Below are 25,041 nucleotides of genomic sequence, written 5' to 3'. Positions count from 1 at the left end.
GGACGGCAAACTTAATTATATTTTTCTCGTCATTTTCTTAGTGGCTCAACTGTAATACATCTTGAACCAATTCCTGTGCTGTACTTGGGACTAACCTGGGAGTAGCATCACCTATTGAGTAGTTTAGAAGCTGTTCTTCCGAGGAGCAGCTGGTTAAGGTATTGACAAAATTATTTCCGTAAGACATGTCCTGACATGTGACCAGTTTATATGCTGAATATCCCCAGTCTTTGAAGGGATTAGGACCTGTAGTGTAGTCAGTGGTCCCTTCCATGACTGCCTGGTCCATTCCAGGAATTACGGAGACCCTGACTGGTGACAGTGGGCAGCAAAGGGTGTGTTGTTCATGCTACAAGATAGTCAAGGAGAACTACAGGGCCTATGGGCATGCAGTAACCCCAGCAAAGAATTCCCACCCATTACAATCAAGTCCTGTATCTTTTCAGCAATGAGGGACACTACATGACCCAGCTCTAAATCTTGTTTGCTTGGGCCACCTGTACACTTAACCTATTGGAGTCCATCCATCACTAGGTGACAGAGGGTCTGGTGTCTAGTTCTGCTTCCTTCTAGGCTATGGAACTGTGGAGTAAAGCTAAGTAGCGAAATGTGAATGAAACATCCCATAATACAAACAGAAGTTTCTTCTGGGCACCATGGAAATACATTCTAAGTAGGCTTGGAGGGATTCCATGTTTATTTTTTAAAAAATGAAATTCAATGGATAATGTCAGTGTTAATTTCCAAACACATAAGACCTGATCCCTTGCTCTGGTACCCCATTGACTTCACTGGAGCTACACCAGCATATAATAGATGTAAGAGAGTGGCGAATTAGAACCATATTCTTTCATTTTAATTGCATTAAAAGAAATCTGGAAAAACTCCATCCCTAATTCTTATTTATCCAAAGTTTAAGTTAAAAACATTTTAAACAAACTTCCTTTCCTATGTTACCACTAACTCCGGTTTGTTAAAACTGAAACAATGTTGAGAATCCAATTGACCTGTCACTTAGTTATGCTGCATTTTTACTTTTTTTTTTTTTTTTTTTTTAATTTCTCTCCATTTGGACAGTGAAATTCAGTGAAGAGATTTTCATTTTTGGTGACAGTTGGTTTCCCTTTCAGGTTCCACTCACTAACATTGCAGTGTCTGAGCTGCAGATGCTGCAGGGGAATGCTGATGATTTTAACAAAATTGTAATAAATAGAGACATTTAAATAGATAAAAACATGAAAACATAGAATCATAGAATATCAGGGTTGGAAGGGACCCCAGAAGTTGATCTAGTCCAACCCCCTGCTCAAAGCAGGACCAATTCCCAGTTAAATCATCCCAGCCAGGGCATTTCTAATTGCTCTTAGGTTTTGTAAACTGTTGTTTGCAGACTCTAAATTTTGGACCATCTTGGAGTTGAGTGGCCTTGTAAAGATTGTAGAAGCTGAGAATCATAACGTTCAGAAATGAAATCATACAGGGCTAGATTCTTAGCTGGTGAAAATTGGCATAGCTCCAGTGTACTTCAGTGGAATGACACTGATTTACATGGAGCTGAGAATTTAGCCCATAACATTTCAAAGGAAACTTACAAGTACTATCTGCTTACAAAGGAATGAATGTACGCTGGGCTAAATAATCTTCAAGGGTCTTTTCAATAGACCGTCTTCACACACCGGAAACAGTGTTTGCAAAATAAAAAGAACACAGCTTTCAGTTCTGTGTGAGGCCATGCTCTCTTTCTTTCTTAGGGGCCTACTGAAGAGAAGGCTAGATAACAGCTGACTGGGAAAGGTATAGGGAGCAGTCCTACAGAATGCAGAGATCAGACTACCCATGGCCTCCTGGTAGTGTTACTGTTTGCTGGCTCTAAAGGGAGTAGGGGGAGTAAGCGGTCATTAAAAGTACTCTATCAACTGGAATCTCTTAAAAAATTGACTATACCAGTTTCTGATAGACCTTGGCGTGTCCTGGTTTGTTAAAATTCCTTTATAAATGCAAAGGCTTGTGTTTACTCCTTTTTGTGATGGTTGGAAGTGTCTTTTGGGGTGCACTCAAAAGCAACACTCCCAGAAATATTCTGGCTCCTTTCTCTCTGTCTGTGTGCATACTTGCTGGCTGCCAGTTCACTTTCAGTTTTGAGTTTGATGCTGCCACTGTTCCTTTTGCAGAGCATGGGAAAGGGCATGCACTGTCAAATAAATAGTGAAACTGACTGCATGCAAAGTGCTGTCAAAATGCACAAAGTAAACCAGAAATAGAGAAAACGGTGTTTTCCTTCATCTCTTTCAGTTATAGAAATCCTAGGCATTAAGTGCAACAATAATGGGTACAAGATTTTCAGATGGGAAAATGATTTTTAAGTTAATGGTGTCTCTTTAAACAGCTAAAAGATATATAGCCACTGTCCTCCAAAGATCTCAGTATGCATAACAAACTTTACAAGTGGAGTGTTTACACAAGCTATAGTATATACTGGGTTCCCTTGACCCATTACTGAAATGCAGCCACCTCTGGGATGGCATGCATCAGCCATTTAACAATACACAGCAACAACAGCACAGTTCTGCACAAAAAATAAGTACCATACCCAAGTTGGGAGCCAGAATGTGGTTACTGAAGTTGGGATTTGGCCAGGATGCTAGAGTTAACCCCCCTACTGTTAGGGAAAATACTATGGGATCTATTAATGACCAAGACAGGTCAGGTTTCAGAGTAGCAGCCGTATTAGTCTGTATTCGCAAAAAGAAAAGCTTTCGTGAGCTTACATGCATCTGATTAAGTGAGCTGTAGCTCATGAAAGCTTATGCTCAAATAAATTGGTTAGTCTCTAAGGTGCCACAAGTACTCCTTTTCTCTTTTCAAGACAGGTCAGGAACTCAGTTTTGCATCTCATCTGAAAGCAGGGGTGAAAGCAACTTAAAGGACTTACCAGTATTTCATAGTCCTGAGCAGGGGTGTGTGGCCTCAACCAGAAGAGGCATGGCCTTTAAATACCTGGGCCCTTTAAATCAAGATTTAAAGGCCCCAGGGCTCCAGCTGTGGCTGGGAGGCCCGGGGCCTTTAAATCACCCGCAGAGCTACCAGCTGCAGAGGTGGCTGGGAGCCCTGGGGCAATTTAAAGGGCCCAGGGCTCTGGCCGCCGCTACCGCAGCAGAGCTCCAGGGTCTTTAAATCACCGCCAGAGCCCTGCTGACGCTAGCCCGGGGCTCCCTGCAGCGCCCAGAGCCCCTGGCCCTTTAAATCACCGCCAGAGCCCTGCCACCACTACTCTGGGGCTCCGGCAGCCAGGCTTGGGCGGCGATTTAAAGGGCCACAGGCTCTGGCCACTGCAGGGAGTCCCAGGCCCTTTAAATCGCCAGCCTAGGGAAGCCAGTCCAGTCTGGCACAGCGTACTGGCTCTTGCCGGTATGTCATACCAGACCGTACCGACTTACTTTCACCTCTGTCTGAAAGATACAGGGCCCCATAGTGAAGGGCGTAGGTTCAGTACTAGGAGATGGGGTCACCTATGGAGTCACCAGCAGCCCTTCCTCCACTGCCCTGGGTTTCCCTTGCAAGCCTCCAAGCTAAGCACTGACCAGGGCTGATTCAACTCATTTTGCAAGATCTGATGAGATAACCACCTGTGGCTACTACAGCTTCAGATCCCATGCACTCACAAGGAGCTTGTTCCCCAGAGGGGCGTGTTCCTCCGGGGGCAGAGCTCAGTGCAAGCTTCCTTCCATCCCCCATTTTCTTGGCCCTGGATTTCTGCTGCATTGAGTGTTTTGGGGTGGGGGAGAGCTAATTACAAACACAAGCACACTTGTCCAGTTTGATATTTTCCTTCCTTTTAAAAAAAAACAAACAAATAGAAGCTATAACTTTAAATGCCACAAGCTAATTGAAGCATCGCCATTTCTGAATTATGTCTCCTCCAGCACTCCTGCGTTATTGGTCTTTCAGGACAGATCAATCACACGCCCCGCTCCTCTATTATGAGTGAGTTACCACCATGGGATGAAGAATTCACGGGTGCTCAGATAAGGCACCTCCTATCAGAACAAAAGGCACAGCTTTTGCACTGCAGCCAATACTCGTGGCAATAGTTCATGATATTGCAGGAGACCTGGGGGTGGATCAGATCAGCCAGGCCCCCAAAACCACGCTGCCTGATCTGGACTTGCTTGTGTTCTACCGTTATTTTCTCTTTTCTTTTCTAAACTTTGACAATAATTTGATACAACACCAGTTAGAAAGTATCATCAAATGCAAATATGCTCAAAAAATAAGCCCAGGAGGCTCATTCACACTCAGATAAGAGATCCAGCCCACTTTCTGATAAAGGTTTTTAAGTGTCACTTTGAATACGGGTGATTGAAACTTACAGTTTGTCTTATCCGGTTAGAGCTGGGTGGCACCAGACTTCTTTTCTTTTTCTCCCCCCTTTCCTTTCTAATTAATTTCATCTCACTCAGAAAACAGAGAGGAAATGCTATGCTGTAATAAACCATCTCTGCACTGCAGCCTTAAGGCACTGAGCAGTAATATTAAGGGACATTTAATCAACAGAGGAGCCTTTTCTCCCCAGCCCTCCTCTCTTTTGCCTGGAGTAGGTTCTGAGTCATTAGGCTCTCAGGTAGATTTTGGGAACCAGTGAGTTAGCTGTGTATATCTGTCATGCGCATTTGTATAAATCTAGCTAGCTGGCTACAAAGAGAGAATAGTTTAATCTGTCTCTGGATCACATTGTTCTGAACACATCATTAGCACATGTCCCTCCCTACTCCCCACCACTGCTCCACAACCAAGCTTCCATAAGTCTAAAGATTTCTATTAAGAATGGAATGGGAGAGGGGACACTGGTACAAGGAAAGGAATAAATGGAACTTCTCGTGGGACAAACATAGGATTGGAACAGTGCCTACTTAGCAAGGCTTTTCAAACAGTGAGGAGCCTGGGTAATGGGAGGTGTTGGATAACACTCCCCCATACTTTTGCCTGGTCACTGGGCTGCTGAATGGGCTGGGAATCAATGCCATTATTACTTTATTTAAATTTGCAGTGTCCATTGAAAGGAAAGCTGGCACTAGAATATCAGAAGGGGTGGCAGGTCAGGATGCAGAAATATCAGCAGAGAAAATGGAGGGAGCCCAAAAGACTAGAATAGTATGGGGAGTGGCAGATCGGGACTGAGGGGCACAGGAGAGCTCAGGACTGGATCAGCAAGGGGGTGGAGTGGGTCAGGAATGAGGGACATTGGAGGATCTTTATGGGGATCCCACATCTGGAATAGCCAGGGGGCTGTAGGTCAGAACTAGGGTTCATTAGCACAGCTGTGTGTTGGAGCTGGAAGAGCACAGGTGCAACATAGGTCTGGATTGTGGGACATTAGCAGAGCTGGGTGGGCATGCTTGCACAATACCCCCACAGCAACTGCTCATCTCCAGCCAGCTCTACCACCCCTATGCTCACTGCCAAGAGCTCTAAAATTCACCCCTCTTTGATATACACAAGCATTAATGCCTTAATGAAAAAATGCAGGTCATGGTGGAGTAGCCAAGACCTGAAATCCAACCCACTGTCAAACTATTCTAACTTGTGGGGAAAGTGTGTCCACTGAATTTGAAGGGTCACAGCCTCCCCAGTGAATTCTCTAGGGTTGCACAGGGGACATGGGGCAGAAGGATGTTTTTTTGCAGAAGGCACGGGACTGGTACTGAGCAGCTCTGCGTTCGATTGTGACTTCTACCGCAGACTTCCTGTGTGACCTTGTCACTTCCTCTCTGTTTTTCAGTTCCCCAGCTGTAAAATGGGTATAATGATTCTTCCATTCCCCTGCCCTTTGACTGTGTTGTCTATTTAGACGGTAAACCCTTTGGTCGCGGGAACTGACTCTTCCTGTGTGTATGGACAGCACCTTGCACAATGGAGCCCAGATTTCAACTGGGGCCTCTATGTGCTACTGTAATACAAGCAGTTTACAATAATAATAATAGAATTTGGCTCTAAATATTTAAAGAAAGAGAAGGAAAGAGGGAGAGAGAGGACTCTTTTTTTCCCCCAACCCCAGCATTCCCAAGGCTTTTACAGAGATCTGAAAATAGGATCATTTTTTTCATATAAAGCTGAAGTGTTTTTTGTTTGGTTTGTTTTTTGGCAACACGTGTATTTCTTATTCTAGCCCTGGGATGGATATTTTCCAGGTGGGGGCTTTAGGGGAGGCACATAGGCCCAGATGAGATTTCCTCAGCCAAGTGACTGCAAGGCCATCGTCCCTGCATTCCAGCAGCTTCTCAGGTGGGCGACGCTGCATTTCCGCCTCACCCTGATGAATGGGTTTTCCCTTGACTGACAGGAATTCTCTGGATCTTGCTAAAAGTCTCGTGGGCGGCACAGAACAGGCACAGAGCATAGCAGCGCTACGAGAAGTGTGAGATAAGGCACACGCAGCTCCCATACCTGAGAGGCCAGCACTATGCCACCCAGGTGAGCCATGCAGAGGGAAATAGGATGAGAGTGGGTAGGAGGGAAAGTGGGTCACAGTGAGGCCTTCCCCCTGCGCAGCCCACCTGCCCTAGCTTTGATGGAAATGTCCCTGCCGCTGAATCACGGAAAGCATTGTGACCATCAGTGAGTGGCATAGCGTGCTGGTCTTCCAGGGGCTCTGCATTTAATCACACAGCCTAGCAAGCATCTGCCAATATGTACCCAAGAGCAGGTCAGCACTGGGAAAGAGAGAGAGAACAGGAAAACAAAGTCCAAGAGAGAGAGAGACACACATACACAAAGGCCCAGAGAGAAAGAGTGGAAAAGGATGGATGGATGGATAGATAGATTAGATAGAACAAACACAGGCCCAAAGAGAGAAAAATTTCCAAGTGTAATTAAAAACTAAAACTGGGTCTTTCCCTCAGGTCCTTTGCGCTGCTCTGTGGTTAATAAGAAGAGCTTCAGGAAGACATCTCTAGGCTGAGTGCCTGGTTTCCTGGGACATGCAGGAATTCCTTGGGTACACGCAGTGATGAGCTGCCAAAATCTTAACAACCGGTTCCCACGAGGGGGTCGTGGCCCACCCCCGCCCGCCGGGGACTCCTGCCCCATCCACCCCCCTCCCCTGACTGCCCCCAGAACTGGGCAGGAGGGTCTTGTGGGCCACCGTAGTGGGTGCCCACCCCGCCCCGAAGAGCCAGAGGGACCTGCCGGGGGGCGAGGTGGGGAGTCCCGGTGGTGCTTAGCTGGGACAGCTCCCAGGAAGCATCCGGCAGGTCCCTCTGGCTCCTAGGGGCAGGAGAGCATAGCTGGGGAGGAGCATGGGGAGCGGCTGCTCCCCCCACTGATCACATCAAAAGTGGCACCTTAGGTGCCGACTCTGTGGGTGCTCCGGGGCTGGAGCACCCATGGGGAAAATTTGGTGGCTGCAGAGCACCCACCGGCAGCTCCCCGCCCCGCCCCCGGCCCCAGCTCACCTCCGCTCTGCCTCCGCGCCTGAACGCTCCGCCCCGCTCTGCTTCTCCACCCCCCCAGCTTCCTGTGAATCAGCTGTTCGCAGGGGAAGCCAGGGAGGGCGGAGAAGCAAATGGCAGCTTTGCGCTCAGGCCCAGGGAGGCGGAGGTGAGCTGGGGAGGGGAGCAGTTCCCCTGCGCACTTCCCGGGTTACCTGCAGCAGTGTGGGTGGCCCCCTCACACCCCCCCTGCCCCAGCTCACCTCCGCCTCCCTGGGCCTGAGCGCAAAGCCGCTGCCTGCTTCTCACCCCCTCCCCCCCGCCGGCTTCCCATGCAAACAGCTGATTCGCGAGAAGTGGAGAGGAGCTGAGAAGCAGAGCGGGGCAGCGCATTCAGGGGAGGAGGTGGAGGCGGAGTGGAGGTGAGCTGGGGCCGGGCGGGGCAGGGAGCTGCTGGTGGGTGCTCTGCACCCATCAAATTTTCCCTGTGGGTGCTCCAGCCCCAGAACAACAAGTTCTAAAAGGGCTTCTAAATTTAACAACCAGTTCTAGAGAACCGGCTCCAGCTCACCACTGGGTACACGGAGCCCCTGCTCTCTAAGCAGAGAAGAATAAAAGAGCCTAGCAAAGGGCAAACCCTTCCCGGAGCTGCAGCTGTAATTAGGGATCTGTCTCTTCTTCCCTTTGAAATCTTATTTATTATTTATAAGCATCGGCTCGGACCCACGAGGTTTCTCTGAGCTATAGACCAGCAAGAAAATACTAGGGGAGTAACCTCTAGAGAACCCTTCTGTCTGGCATTAGAGATATGGTCCCCATTAATGCAGGGCTTCAAAACAGGATGCAGAGGGGTTAATGACACACAGCACCTCCTAAGTGACAGCTGTGTTGTCACTGTGTCCCATACAAGTGATGCCACCGGTAAAGAAATAGGGAGAGGAAATTAAACACCAAGGCCATGCCACAATATTGACAGTGAGGGGCATAGTTCACATGCAGTACCTGGAGACCAAGCTGCTTGGCTCCTGCTAAGCTTTAATGGTTGTTGCACAGCTAAATCTCTGCATACCAGGCTGAAAGAGTCACCGGCTAAGAGGGTGCTGAGCCAGGAAACCGTGAATCACAGCTGATGCCCAGTTCCTTGACAAACAGGGCTGCAGCTTCTCAGCCTTTGTCCTGCAGCAGGCGATGCAATGCTGCAAAACAGGGTCATGAGCTTTGACCCCCTGTGTAGGTATTGCTATAGATATTGCTCATTGGGTATTGGCGTGAGGTTGCCACCAAATGAACCTGGGGTTCTGCCACTGTCCTGGCTGCCACAGGGGAAGATGGTGCCACCAGCGTCACATGGGACAACAGTAGCACATGCTGCCTGGGGCTCGCATATTAATTGAGATTTTGTTTTGCTTTCTTCACTTAATTCGACACCCAGCACCAGTTTTCTGGACGTGAGAACATCCTTTGAACGTGCCTCTGGTGTGGCTGAGCTGCTGTGACTTTGACCTTTCACCTCAGGGCACAGTTGGCTTCAGATGAGAATCGTCTATCCCGTGAGTTCAGCACAAACGATTGCCACCCTTAGCAAACAGAGGGCTGGTGAGATCTATGCAGAGCCGAATTCTAGGCTGATTTAATGCAACCAGCTTATCACATTTGTTCACCTTCATAGCTTTAGTGCCCTGAAAGTTCCTCTCCCTACACCTGACCAGGACTTTGGAACAAGTAATGTTGAGACAGCCCTTGAAGAATCCATCCCTGGTTTTATATGAGACCCAGTTTATGCAGGGACAGGATATCTGGGAACATATGTGAGGTTTCCAAGCTGGTTGCATGTGGCCAATAAAACTATTACTTCTTTACCTTAATAATACTGGCCCAGATTTGCAGTCACATCCCAACCTGTCCACTTTGGCACAGACAGTTTTGTACAGAAACTGTCACCTATGCATGCAGCAAACTGCACACATCAGTGTGGTGGTGCAAAATTGCAGTGGGAAGCCAGGGACTGAAAATCAGGCACATTGAGCTTTGTGGCCTAACCCTGCAGCACGTAACTCCTGACATCCAGACGAGCGTTGCCTGCATTTGGATTGAAGAACTGAGCCCTTTTTGTGCAAATTAAAGGCTCCCAGTTACAAAGCACTGTGCTGGGGAATGGAGATCACGCGGCAAACGTGATGGTTCAGATGGGTGGGGGAGCCCTCATTTGTTGCTTAGAATAAGGTAGCACAGTCAGACAGTCAATTCCATTATTGCAAAGTCCAGCCCAGGATACAAGGAGCCCTGGGTGACACTGAGCAGCTCAGGTTGTGACTATCAGCCCGTGAGAGCTGGAGAGCCAGAGAGAACCACAGGCTCTGTCTGTGTCCATCAGCCCCAATAAAGAATCCCTGTTCTATTCATTAAGGCCAAACCTTGTCTCTCCTCCACCATGAGGGACACCACAGGTCACACAGAATACCATAGAGATCAGAGTCACAGCAACGTGATGGGCTCTCGGCTACTCTGCCAGCCGACATCTCCCCTGACCTCCCCTCCTCTCTGTAATGACCAGACATAACAACGGGGCTGCCTTACCTGGAAGCCGCAATCTCCGCTTTCTGCTTGGCGATGGTGGCTGCCCTCTCTGCCGCCTCGGTGGCCCGATCCACCTTCTCGCGGATCTTGCTGGCCCTCAGCGGGATGAGGTTCTTCCGCTTGCCGCTCACCAGGACGTTCTGTTTGTACTTCCCCTCCTCCTTGGTGCCGTCCGGGAAGGTCATGCAGCCGTAGCCGTGGCGCTTGTTGTTGGCCCACTCTCCCTCGTACTTCAGGCCATCCGAGCGCTGGCTGACCCCGAAGCCTGAGCGCTTGTCGTTCTTCCACTCACCCACGTAGATCTCGGTGGTGGTGGCGTCGATGTCATCCTCGATGACGGACAGCTCGGCCTCCCCCTCCCCCAAGCTGATGGTAGAGTTGATGTCGCTGGCGGTGGAGCTGACGGTGCTCATGCCCGCCTCGCTCCGGAAGGAGCTCTGCTTGCTGCGCTGGCTGGCGAGGGAGCTCTTGGACTCAGACTTGCGCAGCTTGAGCCCGCTCAGCAGGGACCGCCGGAAGAGCCCCTTCTTCTTGCTTTTGAGGATCTCGGCATCGCTGTGGGCCATGAGGACGAAGCCGCCCCTGGAGACAGCGGGGCTGCCGGCCACGGCGGGCGAGGAGTCAGGGTGCAGCGCCGTGCCGTTGGTGTGCTCACTGCGCAGCGAGTTAATGGATGTCCTCAGGGGCGACCTGATAACAGCAGCCATGCCATAGGGGACGCTCTGCCGGACGCCATAGCCTTGGCGCATGCCACCAGCCCACTGGCCCTGGTACGTCCCTGTGAACAGAGATGCCGGAGGAAAAAACCAGAGAGAGCTTGATTTATGCACTGCACAGAGCCCTGCCTGGCGGGTTGTATACAGGAGCATAGCAATCTCTGAGTGATTCATTACTGGGAGGATGGGAACCCAGCAAAGGGCAGATCCAGATCCAACCCCCCCTCCCAAGCCTGGAGGTGTTCTTAGTCCAGGCCTGTCTCATTTCTGGGGGCAGCCAGTGTGCTGGTGGGGGAAGGAGGAAGAAATATCTTAGCAAGTTTTCAGGAATGCATTTCAGCTCCCTTGGGAGTCGGCTCGGAAATAATAGGAAACAGCCAAGGCACCACATCACATGGGCCTATCCTTCCAGGAATTGCCTATCACACCCACGCCCTAACCTGAAAGGAAAGAGAGCAGGGAGACAGAGCCCAGGAACTCTTATCCTAGAGCAGACTGAAATCCCATCTATTTTGGTCACTGGCCTCCGACAGTGATCAAAGCTGGCTGGTACATTACAAAAGATTTATTTCTATACATACCGCCTTCCATCCAAAGAGCAGTGGAAGGAAGCAGCAATAGAGAAATAAAGGCCACATGCCTAGAGACCCCTCTGGATATTACATTCAGAAACATGCACCCACCTGCACTCCTACGTTTGCATGGGCATTTACCTGGGTTACTTTACAGATATTTAGGAGTCTACATGTATACATGGGCGCTTGCAGTAATTGTGGGTGCAAAGGTATGTGCAGTTTTGAGGGCTATAAGTAACAGTCCATGGGAAGGCATAACATCCTTATTACATTTGTAAGTGTGCAGTACTCCGTGTGGGGGTGGGGGGGTAGGACTGTCTTCCTGCCCTGAGCTGATGTTCATTCGTATCCTGAACCACCGGGATCAACGTCCTTTGTAATTTTATCCCAGGCATTTTAACTGCAGATCTTAGTCTTAATAGTGGCTTAATCCTTTCTGGGCCCAGAGGGCCCAGAGTTTCCAAGTTGACTGAGTGCACAATGAGGTATTTATGAACACTAGTAAACACTCCTTGCTTTGCCAGCCATGAAGTGATAATGTGCGGTGGGCAGGAGTTAAGTTTTTGCTAAGAAGCCATCTACCTTATTTCATAGAAATTTGAATTATGACTTGAAGGGACCTCAAGAGGTCTCATGTCCAGTCCCCTGCACTCATGGCAGGACTAAGTATTATCTAGACCATCTCTGACAGGTGTTTGTCTAACCTGCTCTTTAAAATCTCCAATGATGGAGATTCCACAACCTCCCTGGGCAAATCCCTTCTCTCAGGCCTGATCCATCAATGTGCTGACAGCCTCCTGCAAAGTGCTCTGCTCCCTGCACTCCCTCTAACACCAACGGGCTCTGCCTAGCACCACCCTGGGTACACTCAGCACCTTCCAAAACTGGGCCCTTCCTTTGTACCATACTGACTCCGACACCGCAAGGGCTTCAGAAAATAGACTTGCTGGAACAGTGACTCCTCTCTGAACCAAAATGAAACTAAACCTTGATAAAAATGGCCCCGGTAAAGCCCAGATTATGACCTCGGACTTAGTCTGATAAAGTCTTTCTATCCTCTCTGCGTACAGCATGACACTTTCTTTGCCCTTGCTAATAATCATGCAGACATTAGTGACCTGTTAGGTTTTTCCAAGCCCATCCCTGTGTCTGGTGGAAGGTTGTTCCCTGCAGTGTTTTCCAGTGCTAAGTGTCCTGAGCAATAGGGCTTCTACTGCTTCCTTTACAAGACTCTTGTACAGCCTGATAGGTCATAGCTGTTAAGGTCAGAAGAGCTAATTAGGAGAATCTAATCTGACCTTCTGTATATCACAGGCCATAGAACTTCCCCCAGCTCACACCACTAGGATATATTTCCTAAAATGCAATCTAAATTTCCCTTTATTCCCTGTTATTGGAAATTCAGTACATAATCCTGCTCCCTCCTTGAAATCTATGCTGGTCAGACACTTCTGTGCAGTTATGGTTATCACCTTCTCTTGCTCATCTTTTGGCCAAGCCTTACAGTCCGAATATTGTTTGCCATCGGTTACATCAATTGTTTTTTAAATAGTCCTGTCCTACTGTATTTGTCCACCTGAGTTGAAAAATGGAGTGGGGGAAGCCAGGTCTCTTATTTGCATTGCCTACTTGGTGTGTTTTAGATGAGAAAAACAGAAAGCCCAGCCTGCCTCAAACAGTTCAAACCGAAACCCTATCATTTTGGTCTTCTTGACGGTATTATTAATTTGTGGCACATTCAAATTGTGAAAAACTCTTGACCTGGGCTCTAGGGGCCAGACTGTCCAAGGGATTCAGGCACCTAAGGATGCTGCTAGGCACCTACAGGGATTTTCAAAGCACCTCAGTGTGTTAAGTGTCTAACTCCCATTGGCATCAATGGGAGTTAGACACCTGACCTGCTTAGGCCTTGCCAGCTAATCAAAAATACAATCCAAATGAATAACAAAAAACAAAACAGGAGATCACAAAATAACAGCCAGTCACGTCCCCACACCTGAGTCTCCCAAAGGAATGCCCCCACGCTCTCACAAGCACCTCAGTTCTCTTCAAACACATTTCGAAAGGCCGCAGATCCGAAGCTACTTGGGACTGAGAGGAAGTGAATTCCAAAATGGAGGGGCCCGCATAAGAAACAACCTGCCAGCAGTCCCCTCCCTTACAGGGCTTGTCTACATGGGAACATCCAGGAATATTAATCTGAATTAAGTGAAGGTGTGAATTTGAAGTGAATTAGTTAACCACATTAACCACAGTGTGAACAACCTTCATTCAGAATTAAAGTGGCCTTAATTCACTTTATCTTAATTCACTTCCAAATTAAGTCCGCTTTAATTCTAAATAGCAGCATCCACACAGGGATTGAATGCAGTTTAATTAAGCCCCTTCAAATTCACACTTGTAGTTAATTCAGATTAATTTTCCTGCATGTCCCCATGTAGACAAGCCCATAAACCAAAGCGGGGCTCCAACATGAGCACCTCCGCGCTGGTCACAATTGAGGCAATGTGGCACAGGGAGAGAGGTGTCTCAGGTCGGACGGTCCCAGGCAATTTAGGGCTTGATAGGTCAAAACCAATACCTTAAACGGCAGCCAGCGACGATCACAGAGCACTGGTGCGGTGTGATTGGGATGAGCGATGGCATTTAACAAATGAGCTGATGTGTTCTGCACTAGCCTGTGAGTGGATTTCGGGGTAGCCCCAATTAGAGCACATTGCAGTTGTCCAATCCAGAGGCAATGAGTGGATTTCAGCAATGAGATTCCCACATATGAAAGAAAAGGACACAGTGCTGTAACCAGATACAAACGGGAAACAGCCACCCTGGCTACTAAGGCTATTCGTTCATCTGGGAGCCACTGGGAATGTAACCAGCCCCCCAGACTGTGAACGTCAGTTACAAGCGAGGGACATAAACCTCCGCCAAATTCTCTGCTTGCTTCCTCCCAGCACATCATCATCACCTCCCTTTTATCTCTATTCTCAGAAGCACTCTGTGAGCTGGGCGAGACAGAGATATTAGACTGAATGTCATCAGCACACTAAAAGCATTGCAGCTGTACCATATCTCTTGCTAAAGCCCCAAGCCAGCAGAGCACTTAAGCATGTGTGTAACTTTAAACACCTGAGTCGTCCCAATGACTTGACTTAAAGCTGGATCAGGATCTTACTTTCCTTAAGAGCCCATAAGGACACTGAGGAAGAGGGATGATAGTAGTGCATCCTGTGGTATGTCTCAAAGTCGCCAGAGAAGTTGGATACACTTTCTGCTTCTGCTTTCCTGAGCCAAAGGTAACAGGTTTGTGCTCTGAGCTTCCACAGGCTGATTTATCCGAAACAACTGGGACTTGGGAGATCTGGATTCTAGTCCCAGCTCTGTTGCTGGGCTGTTGGGTCACTACCCTGCTCTGTGCCTCAGTTTCCCCATCTGTACAATGGGGCTAATGATTCTGATGTGCTTTTTAAAGTGCTTTGAGATAGACTGTTGAAAAGTGTGAGAGAAGGGCTAGGTGGTATTATTACCCTGACGTGTGAGGATCAACAGTCCTTGTAATTTCACATTGCTCATCCTTTCTAAAAGACCTTACTAGGCTATTTGCCGCATAGAACTTCAAGATGGGAAAGTCTGGTCGGTTCTCTCTAGTCCTCCCCCTAGAGCCAGTGCTATCTGTTTTCTACAATAAGCTAAATAATATGTAATAATAATAATTGGTACCTTCTATCTAAGGATTTCAAAGCATTTGGTCCCTGGACTAAGGCACAAATAGGTTTGTTGTAGAAAGAAAGAGCCTGAGACATGAGGCCTGGTATAAGGGGCCTGGTATGAGGCCAAAGGCCTGAACGGAAGTAATCAGGCTCTGCTGATATAAAGGAAAGTTAGCGAGAGTCAAGCTATGAGCAAAAGTCAGGCCCTGTTACAACGCAGACCTACTTGCAAGCTCACAGAACTTGGCAAGAACAGGGCTAGTATTGCAAAAATGCAAACCCTCCTAAGAAGTGCTAGGCACAGGACACTCACGTAAACCCATTGCAGAGCACCCCGATACAAGATTATGATATAAACACACTCTCCCAAGATGGTTCAGGGACACACTGACCCTTCTGAAAGGTAAGGTCAGGATGACAGGGTGCTGGCTAGAGATGTTTTGATCAAACCTACTTATACAAGATAAAGGGTGGTAACTAACCATGTCAGAGAGGCAATATATAACTTGTTTGTATCAGTATGTAAAAGAGTGGTCACAGGTGTCTTTGTCCACCCAAGGCGGGGAATGGAAAGTCCCGTCATTCACTGAACCACATCCATTGTCACAAGCATACATGTGCTAGTGTAATTGTAGATATTGATCCGGGGAGCTAAGACCGTGCTTCATGGTCAATAAACCTGGCCGAGTGTCTTCACTGTACAAACCGAGTCTGTGGTTTTCGGGAGAGTTCGATTGGAACCTGCTGTACAGGCTCTCTGGCCAGAGCCAGCGCAGCACGCAGAGAGAACACACACACAGCCAAAAACTGAATACAAGGTTAATGCTAATTTTTTTCCAACACTGACGAGCTGCTCCAGCCATTTGTGCCTCCAGTTAGAGGTTTCAACTGGAGATGAGCCTGCAAGGGCTTTTCAAAGCTAGTATCTGGTTACACCCAAGTTGTCAGGGCACCAAGGCAGTGTGATGTGGGGGGATGTGCATCCAAATGGCATTTTCAGAAGGCCTCCACTGGGGCACATGGACTGCTCCAGGGGCTCAAACATTAGTTGTTGCAGAGGCATGCCTGAGCCAGGAGCAAAACTGAAGCAATGCAAGCAGCAGCCCCTCACCAGCTGCACTGGAGTCCGAGAGAGAGGATCTCGCCCAGACTTACTCCAAGAAGGAACAGGGAAAGAGCCAGCGGCAGACAGAGGATTTACTGAGGGTTTATTGGATTAGTATAGGACAGGAGGGAGGGGAGTCCGGATTATGGGTGCAGGGAGAGGTGGGAGGGAGAAAGTGGAAAGGTCAGGGACTCATGTTGGCATTTGGGGCTGGGGGGGTTCAATGACCAGAGAGAGAGGCTGCATGTCAGGGCCATACACCATGGGTATGTCGACACTGCCATAAAAGACCTGTGACAAGTCAGCTGACTCGGGCTTTCAGGACCCGGGCTGCAGGGCTATAAAACTGCAGTGTAGACCTTTTCCCCCCCTCATGGGGGTCTAGATCTGAACCCCCTCAGTTGGGCTCTGAGACACACTGCCGCAGGCTTTTTATTGCAATGTAGACATACCCCAGGAAACAGCTGAAGAAAAGAAGGCCAGTGCTCTGAGCAGGAGATTAGGAGCCTCAGGCCCCAGTTCATCTCTCTCACACTCTTCTTACCAAGGCTTCGCGTGGGCCCTGAGATGCAGAGAACAGCCAGTGCCCTCTGGCCATGTCTCCTCCTCCTGACGTGACCCTTACCACAGGGGCTGGCACAGGGCCATTTTGGCTGTTCACCACTGATGGGAAAGGTCCCTCATGCAGGGGGTATTCTTGGGGCCTGTCTGCCCTTTACAGGTGCCTTTATGGCACCAGTATTATGTAAAGGGGCCTTAGCACAACAGAGATTGGCCTCTTGGGGTCAGTAGCAGAGTCAGGAAAAGACCCTACCTCTTACTGCTAGCCCTTGGCCGCGTCCACAGGACCACACTGCCTCCGGAACATCCTTGCTATCAAGGAATGCTCCTTACTTCAGTATCAGTGGTATATCCAAGAAGCCTAATGTCAATTCTGTTCATAGTTACAGCTGAACGGGTACCATGCAGTCGCTCTCTCTCCTGCATAGCTGTCTTGCCAGTGAATTCCTCCCTGGGCTTGTCCCTGTGAGAGAAAACTTTGGGGAACATGATCAGGGAACACCCTAAGGAAAAAGGATTCAACTCTCCCCAAGCCCTCTTCCCCAAGCCTCAAACTCCCTTCTTTCAACCCTAAGGACCATAACCCAGCCACATAGCCTTTGGTCCCTGCTTCCTCCTAGAAGCAGGATTGAGAGCAAAATGAGATCCTAATTTCTCCGCATTCCAGGCTGCCTGCTCCCGGGTACCGGACTAGACCCATCTTTGCTTCCTTCCTACATTCTCAACTGCAGGAGCAGGTGCAGAGGAGGGGATACACACTGTCAGTGCAGAGAGGGGGGACGGAGGAATAAGGCACTGCCTAGCACAGCTACACAAGCTGTAGGCTTCTCTGCTCAAGTTCTGAACTCTCCCCCTCCCATCTGAGTCACTTGACTCAGTTTCCAACCCCACACAAGTCACTTGACCTCTCTGTATCTCAGTCAATCCCCAGCTGAAAAATTGGATTAAGCCAGATAATAATAAAAAAAATCCAGGTCTTTCCTGAAAACCAGAGGCTGCACAGAAGAGCAGAATGAAAAACTATCAGGGAGAGACAGAGCAAATCTCTGAGGGCCCTCAGGGAGCAAATTGGTTGCCCCAAGTTATAGCAGAAGCAATTGTCTGTGTATTTCTTTATCAACGTGAAGGACACAGTGAGACTGCAGCCTCTTTTGCCAGAGATGACCTAGCCAATGTGTGGCCTTAAAACCCATTTTCAGAACTGCATGTGGCCAGGAACAATTGTTCTCTGCTCCTTAGCAGGTTTGGTTCGGCTTTTTTAACCAAACCCCGAGACCAGTGTGTCCCAAACTAGGGCCGCTGCTTGTGCAGGGAAAGCCCCTGGTGGGCCGGGCCGGTTTGTTTACCTGCCGCGTCCGCAGGTTCGGCTGATTACAGCTCCCACTGGCCGCGGTTCGCTGTGCCCGGCCAATGGGGGCTGCGGGAAGCCGTGCAGGCCGAGGGACGTGCTGGCTGCCCTTCCTGCAGCCCCCATTGGCCTGGAACAGCGAACCGCGGCCAGTGGGAGCCGCGATCGGCCGAACCTGTGGACGCGGCAGGTAAACAAACTGGCCTGGCCCACCAGGGGCTTTCCCTGAACAAGCGGCGGCCATAGTTTGGGAAACACTGCCGAAGAGAATGGGAAGACACAAGGCCAGGTTTCCCACCCAGCGGTTTCCTTCTGTCACGCCATTCCTGGTGCAACAGAGAGTAAAACACAAGCCATATCACCCTTCCCCCGGAGGGTAGCTTAAATGTATATTGTTCCATGGTTGTTTCCTTTCCCGTCGGACACAGACACGCTGGATTTTGCTACTGGGGATTGGCTAGAAAGCACAGCTGCCAGCATCTCAATCAGCCTGGTGGGTGGGAACGCGTAATGGCACTAATGAAAAAGAGCAAAGAAATCAACTGAGGCCTGGCGTGTGTTTTGGGGGAGCTGAGCTGCCCCTCTAAATGAACATTCATTTCTTTGTTCAGATTCTAAGCCTTTTAGAACAGCTAAACATTCCAACATCTGGGCATGAACAGAGGAAAAAACTGCTATGCCACGCCCAGCACTGAGCGAGAGCGTCATCAGTGAGTCAGGGCTTCTACACCCTATGTATAAGATGCCAGATCATTCCTGCTGCCATGCAGTCCCCTCTAGGGTGGAACATGCCCTCCATCTGACAGCGCACAACAATGCTGCCCAACAGATTAGGGCGGGAAGTGGAGAAGAAGCCAGCGGGATTTGGGCCGGGGCTGGACCCAGTCTCTCAATAATGCAAGATGCTCCGGCCCTCTAGAGAATTTGGGTCCATGCTGCCCACCCAATGTGCCTGCCTTCTGGGGCAGAAAGGCCAATTGGAGCTGCTGTAGGCAGAGCTCGCTCTCCCTCTCCCTCCCCATAGCCACCAGGAGGGGAGGGGGAAGTAAAGAGCCCAACAGCTTAGCATGGGTCTGCCCCATCCTCCCCTCTGCCCTCCTGTGGGCAAGGGGGTCAGGACAGTCCCTCTGCTCCTCCCCTCTCCCTCCCTGCAGCTCCTGGCCTGGGAAGGGGCAGAGGGAGATGAAGAACCCTTGGAGCTGCCCCCCTGAGCCTGGAGGGGGTGGGGGGACCCTGCTGCCCCCCCAGCCTGGAAAGGGGGGTGGAGAGCCACAGGAGGAGCAGAGGGGAGGTAGGGGGCTGAACTGATGGGGGCAGAATTAATGGGATGGGGATTGGGGGAGCTGAATTGGTGGGGGAGTTGAACTGATGGATGTGGGGGTAAAGGAGGAGCAGAATTAATAGTTGGGCAGGGGACTGGCAGACATGAGGGTGAGAGCTCCGTCCGCTGGGGCCAGAATCGCCTTATTCAATAAATCTGGGAGAGTGGGAAACACGGATTGTCTCATACACTTGTCTCTTGCGCTGGGGATGGACAGGGACCAAAAAACACAACATGGTCTTTAAAAAAAAAAAAACCTTATGATTTTGGGGGGTCCAGCTCCTCATTTTTGATCTTTTGAAGTCAGCAGGACTGAGGATCCTATATCCAAATGAAACTGCATGGGGAATTTTAGGTATGTTGAACGTGCTGTCATTACCCAAGACTGGAATAAAGGCAGGACACCTGGGATGATCCCTTTACCCCACTATTGCAAAATGTGCCATGGGATTATTTCAGGGCCCTGTAGGGCCCCCTATTGCCATGCTGAGATAATGGCTCAATATTGATAAAGGATAAACCACCACCCACTGAATTACTGGCAACTCTTCCTGCAGCTCCCAGGTAATTTGTGATGGTCTTTCATTGACCTAGCCTAATCCTGCTCATATTTCATGAGAACTGACATGATTACAACCCAGGGCAGTAAGGGAAACAGTTCCGAACCAACACTGCTAGCAGGCTATCGGACATGCCAATGGCACAGAATAACCGGAGAGTAAGAATGCTCCAGCTGCCCTCCCTTGCACGGGGGTCTCCTGCTAGAAGGGTTGCTCTGGGGTTGCTCTGCCAGCACTGTGGTTCCCACAGACATGCTCTTGTGCCAAGAATTATTCATTTGCAGGTGGCTGCTTTGTGGTCTCTTTGCACTGGCATATCCAATGCAAAAGAGCAATGGAGCAACTATGAGCCAGCCCTGTGGGCTAGAATGCTGAAAGGAAATGCTTTCTTGCTATATTTTTTGTCAAAAGTCCAGTACTTACTTTGATAATACAACTAGAGCAACAGCCATTTGCTGTGTAGCACTTTCTGCGTAATCAATCAACGCAAAGTGCTACCCGAAGCATGAACGGCATGAGAGTAATGGTGTGAGTGCATTTAGGAAAATGCAGCGTCCATTATGCGGTCAGCAGCATCCCACAGGCTGCCGTGGACATGGACACCAGGGCCATGTGGTTGGGGCTAATGCTTGATGGCAGTTGCTGAAAGAACAAATGCAAGGAAAGAAGGTGAAAGTTGGGAATCCAAGCCTTGGAATCCCAACCACCGCCCTTGTGAAAAGAGCCATGGGAGTCAATGGGACTTTTGCCATTCACTTCAGGGGGAGCAGACGCAGGGCCAGAATGAATAACTAAGCGGGCCTGATTCTAATTTCACACATGCTGGTTTTCCAGGAGAGAGAGAGAGAGTGTATGTAAAAGCTTTTGCATTCCACTTCTTGGTTGCTGCCCCTCCCAGTGCTCTGCTTCTTGACATGACTGGAGTGTCAGAAAGTTGGTGCGGGGTCTCTGCACTGGGGTGAACATCACCCTGGCTAATAGCATCAAAATGGAGGAAGGGGTCATTTTTTTCCCACTAGACCATCATAACCTTATATCCCTTTTCTGCAGTCCCCTCTAACTCTTTCCCTCTGACATCTGAGTAATCCTGGCTTGTGCAATCTCTGTTCCTGTGTCAACAAGCGACAGGCTTCTGAGAATCACAAACTAGCCAACAAGGAGATCTCACATGCGCGCACACACATACATGAACCAAAATAATTTGGAAAGATAATTGGAGGTGGGGGAAAAAATTGACATGCTGAAAGATGGATTGCTGAGAATATTCCTCCTGACGATAGCAAAATCTTCAGCTGCATCCGTACCAGATGGAGTGCAAGAGAGGAAACTGACTCACCAGAAGTAAAAAAAGAAAAGATTGTGGGCCAACAGGGTGGGGGGAGAGAAGAAAATGGCTGATTCTTTTGCTTTTCTTTTTATCAAGGAGGGGAAGGATGGTGAACTGCCCGCAGCAGAGATCCTAATTCCTGCTCTGGGAAGGAAAGAATTAGACGGTGTGCATCGAAGATACAGGAAATAACAGAGATCAGCTGCTCCCAAGGCAAAGGCCAGATAACAGCCTTTGCCAAAGGTTAAAGAGGCACTGTCACTTTGGGATCTGCTCCAGAGTCAGGCAAAAAATTTTAATCTAGTGAAACCTGGGAGCAAACCCTTAGTAGTCACACACTGTGAACAAAAGCTCTTCCCACATTATTAACAAAAACAGCAATGGGGAGAATCGTAAAAAGTCAAATGACTTCCCTCCCTTTGTGCTCTATTCTCTCAGCTTCGGCTGTTACAGTCGATGAGGTCAGTTTCATTGTTGTTTATAGTCTTTGGTTGTTTGGGTTGCCAAACCCTTAGGGGAAGGTTTTATTTATTTCACAACTGGTTCCAGAGTTGTTGGGGTTTGTTTTTTGTTTTTTTTTTAACTCTAGAAACATTTCTATTGGTCTTTAGGTTTTGTAAAATCTTTTCACACAAATCCAAATTTGAATGGACAGTGTCTCTTTGCAGGCAGCTAAGAGGGAAGAAATGAGTGGAGTCTGACAGGTGATTTTTGGTTGAAGTTCTAGGATAAAAGGTTCCACATGCCGGAGAATTGGAAAGTCGCAAAGGTAACATCGCTGGGCCTCATTATTCAGCTCTTTCCTGGCACCTGACCTGACCTGCTAATCGGGAACTCACCCCTGGAAGAGAGATTTGTGAGGCCACAACTCCCACACTAGAGCTAGATTGGAAAAAGGACAAAAACTATTGTCATAAAAAATTCCATTCACTATTTTCCCCGCCTTTCATCAAAATTTTGAAAGATTTCAATGCACTTGGCCCATCACCTTCCAAGCAAAATGCAAAACCCTCTTCCCTGAGCTGGTCTACCTGTCAGAACAGCAAACACTAAATAAATAACATGCCAAACTGCAGGCCCTGCTCGTTGGGGTGTGTGGGGGGGAAGCAAGAGAGAAGCTATCGCTTTGTACCCACTTCATACTTTTCAGAGAACCTTACATAGTAGGGTGATGGATGTCATATAAGATTTGTAACAGAGTGGCTTGTCTCCTATGAGCTCGAGCTAGCCAACCCTGATTACAGAATGCACCACACCTGAAAGGGCTCAGGTGATCCTCCTATGAAAAGCTGCCGTGCGGTAGGAGGAGAAGCTCTGGAATCCATAGCAGAGTTTGGAAAGGCTCCTGTAAGGAAGACCCTGAGACCAGGCGAGGATGCCTGGGAAAGACCCTGTCCAGCTAAAAGAGGGATTGCAGAGACCCTGGGCAGGAAGGTCTGAGAGGAGGAAGAGAAATCTTGTGTTGTGTGGACTTAGGGATGGACTTGTTTTGGGATGTTGAGTTTCATTTGCTGTTCATTTTATATTAATAACCCTAGTCCTCAAAGAGGGGTATTGTTGACCAAGAAAAGGTCTGAAGGGACATTTTATTTGAACAGTCCAAGTGGGGAGACTGAGGCAGACAGCCTGTAGCATGACCCTAGGCTGTGAGGGGTTGCATGGGAGGCAGTTGACCCCAGTTACACGATTATTCAAAATGGCCAAGAGAGGGAGAGCAACAAGTGTTTCCGGGGGGGGTGAGCCCCACATCCTTGATGGGGAAGATACTGATGATGTATTCTGCATACTGCCATAGTGGCCACAGAATGGCTTCATACTGCCTGCTGGTGAAGGGGGAGGATTCTTTTACCTCCAGCACCACCGGACACTCCTGAATGCAGGCCTAGAGCTGGGCAGGGGCAGAGGATTTACCCCTGACATAGCTGTTGATGGCAGTAATAAATCAGTTGGGTGCTGGTGGGGGTCTAGCAGCAAGTTCAGCCCAGCTGATGGGTTTGACCCTGGGTGAAGCCAGAAGTTAAGTGCTAGCTGTATCGAGTGCGATAACATGGTGGGGCTCATTGTGACACTAATGGGCAGAGATGTCTGGTGGGCTGAAGGCTGGTGAATAGTTTTTGTCTCATTCCTCTGCCACAGCATCTTATGTGTTTGCTGCTACAAACACTCCCAGCACCCCCTTGTGAGGAGCTGGGAACAAGTGTATGAAAGGCAGAGTTGGTTGCTTTGGAACTGAACCACCCAAGGGAACAGCTGGGGTCCAATCTGACCCCCGAAGTGTCGCGTCCATTGAGCACGGTTCTGAAAGCAGGGATCAGAATGGATCTCTAGGTGATGATCCTGCCAGCAGATCCCCATGTGTGCAGGGGTCACCTTGCACAGAGCTGGTTACAGAAGTGAGCGTAAACCTGGGCTCTAGAGCACTAATCCTTGGGGAGGCAGTGTGACCTAGTGAACAGAGCACTAGATTGCAACACTAGAGATCTGGGTTCCATTCCCAGTTCTGCCGCTGGCCAGCTGGGTGACCTTGGACAAGTCACTTACCCCCATTTTACAGCTAGGGAAACTGAGGCACCGGAAAGGGACCAATACTGACCTCCTTTTTAAAGTGATGAGATCTCCTGATGAAGAGTTAGGCATTATTATAATTATTCTGCTGCCTTGTGCCAGTCATGGGTGAACAATCTCTCTGTGCCCCAACTTTCCCATCTGAAAAGCAGGGATAATATTGTGAATACCTGAGCAATTCATACAGGTGTTAGGAGCTAATCAATCTTCCCCTTTCCAAAGTGCTTGAAAGATCTGGAGTGTTACGGACTTAATAAGAATTATGATGTTCTATTCGTTTTGTTTTACTTAGTGCTCAAGTGAAGGTGCTCTTGTGTCGATGGGAGAGCTTCTTTCATCGGCATAGTTAATCCACATTCCGGAGAGGCTGTAGCTGTGTTGACGGGAGACGCTGTCCCATGGACATAGCGCTGTCTGCACTACGGGGTTAGGTCAGTATAACTGTGTCACTTAGGGGTGTGAATTTTTCACACTCACGAGCGACATTGTTATACTGATATAAATCTGTAGGGTAGATCTGGCTTTAGGAAAGGTATTTTTACAGCTTATCCCAGGGCAGTGTGACAGCAGGGAAATAAAGGGCACCTGCTTTCTGTCCTCGTGCCTCTCATTTCAGAAACAATCCCTGCCCTTCCGTCCCACTTATCCGAACCATACATTCCTCCTTCCACTTGAGTGGATGGGAGAAGCAACCTTCTCAAATGCCCCTCCTTCAGCCCTGCTACCTAGAGATTGTACTCCTTTGACCTCCAAAGACTCCAAACTATGGGAAGTGGTAATGGTGACTTAGTGGTGGTGTCTTTCTCCCAGAACCAGTCTTGCACCAGTGCCCCAGCTTGGTGCTAAGAGGTGCTGTACTACCTTTCAGGTGAGACTTAAAACCTGAGGTCTAGACTACATGTAGTTATGGAAGATCCCATCACAACTTAGTAAGTGAAGGGAAGTTAAAAGCCCTGGCCAGGTTCCAAATGGGGCACTAATTATTGGTATAATGCCCACTATGCACTAAGCAGTTTACAGGCAGATATGAAGACAAGGGGCCAGATTTTCAAAGGTATTTAGGTACCTAAAGATGCAGTTAGGTGCCTAGTGGGATTTTTGAAAGCAGCTAAATGCCCATACCTTTAAAATTGTGGCCTAAGGTGCCTACCCCAAGAGCTTAGCATATAAGTAGACAACATACAGGGAAGGTGCAGGGGAAGTTGAATAGCTAACTAGCCAAAAGCATTCCCATGGCTGTGCACACATCGAT

General features: G+C 48.8%; 1 protein-coding gene across 3 annotated transcripts in view; it reads right to left on the bottom strand.

Annotated features, from left to right (window-relative positions):
• JPH3 (junctophilin 3) overlaps positions 1-25,041 on the bottom strand; it is a 126,200-nt gene that overhangs the window by 83,150 nt on the left and 18,009 nt on the right. For 2 of the 3 annotated variants that reach the window (XR_012154539.2, XM_073308146.2), the window contains exon 2: positions 10,005-10,782. The exons of the other annotated variant lie outside the window; for it this stretch is intronic. Coding sequence is in view for 1 of the 2 variants with exons in the window: in XM_073308146.2 (XP_073164247.1) it covers positions 10,005-10,782 (778 nt within the window). In the remaining variant the exon portion in view is untranslated. The remainder of the gene's footprint in view (positions 1-10,004; positions 10,783-25,041) is intronic. 3 annotated transcript variants of the gene reach the window in all.

Source organism: Lepidochelys kempii, chromosome 12, assembly GCF_965140285.1.
Source record: "Lepidochelys kempii isolate rLepKem1 chromosome 12, rLepKem1.hap1, whole genome shotgun sequence".
In the NCBI taxonomy this organism is placed as follows: Eukaryota; Metazoa; Chordata; order Testudines; family Cheloniidae; genus Lepidochelys; species Lepidochelys kempii.
The sequence above is the reverse complement of the archived record's forward strand: the minus strand, read 5'-3'. Positions and strand labels throughout refer to the sequence as shown.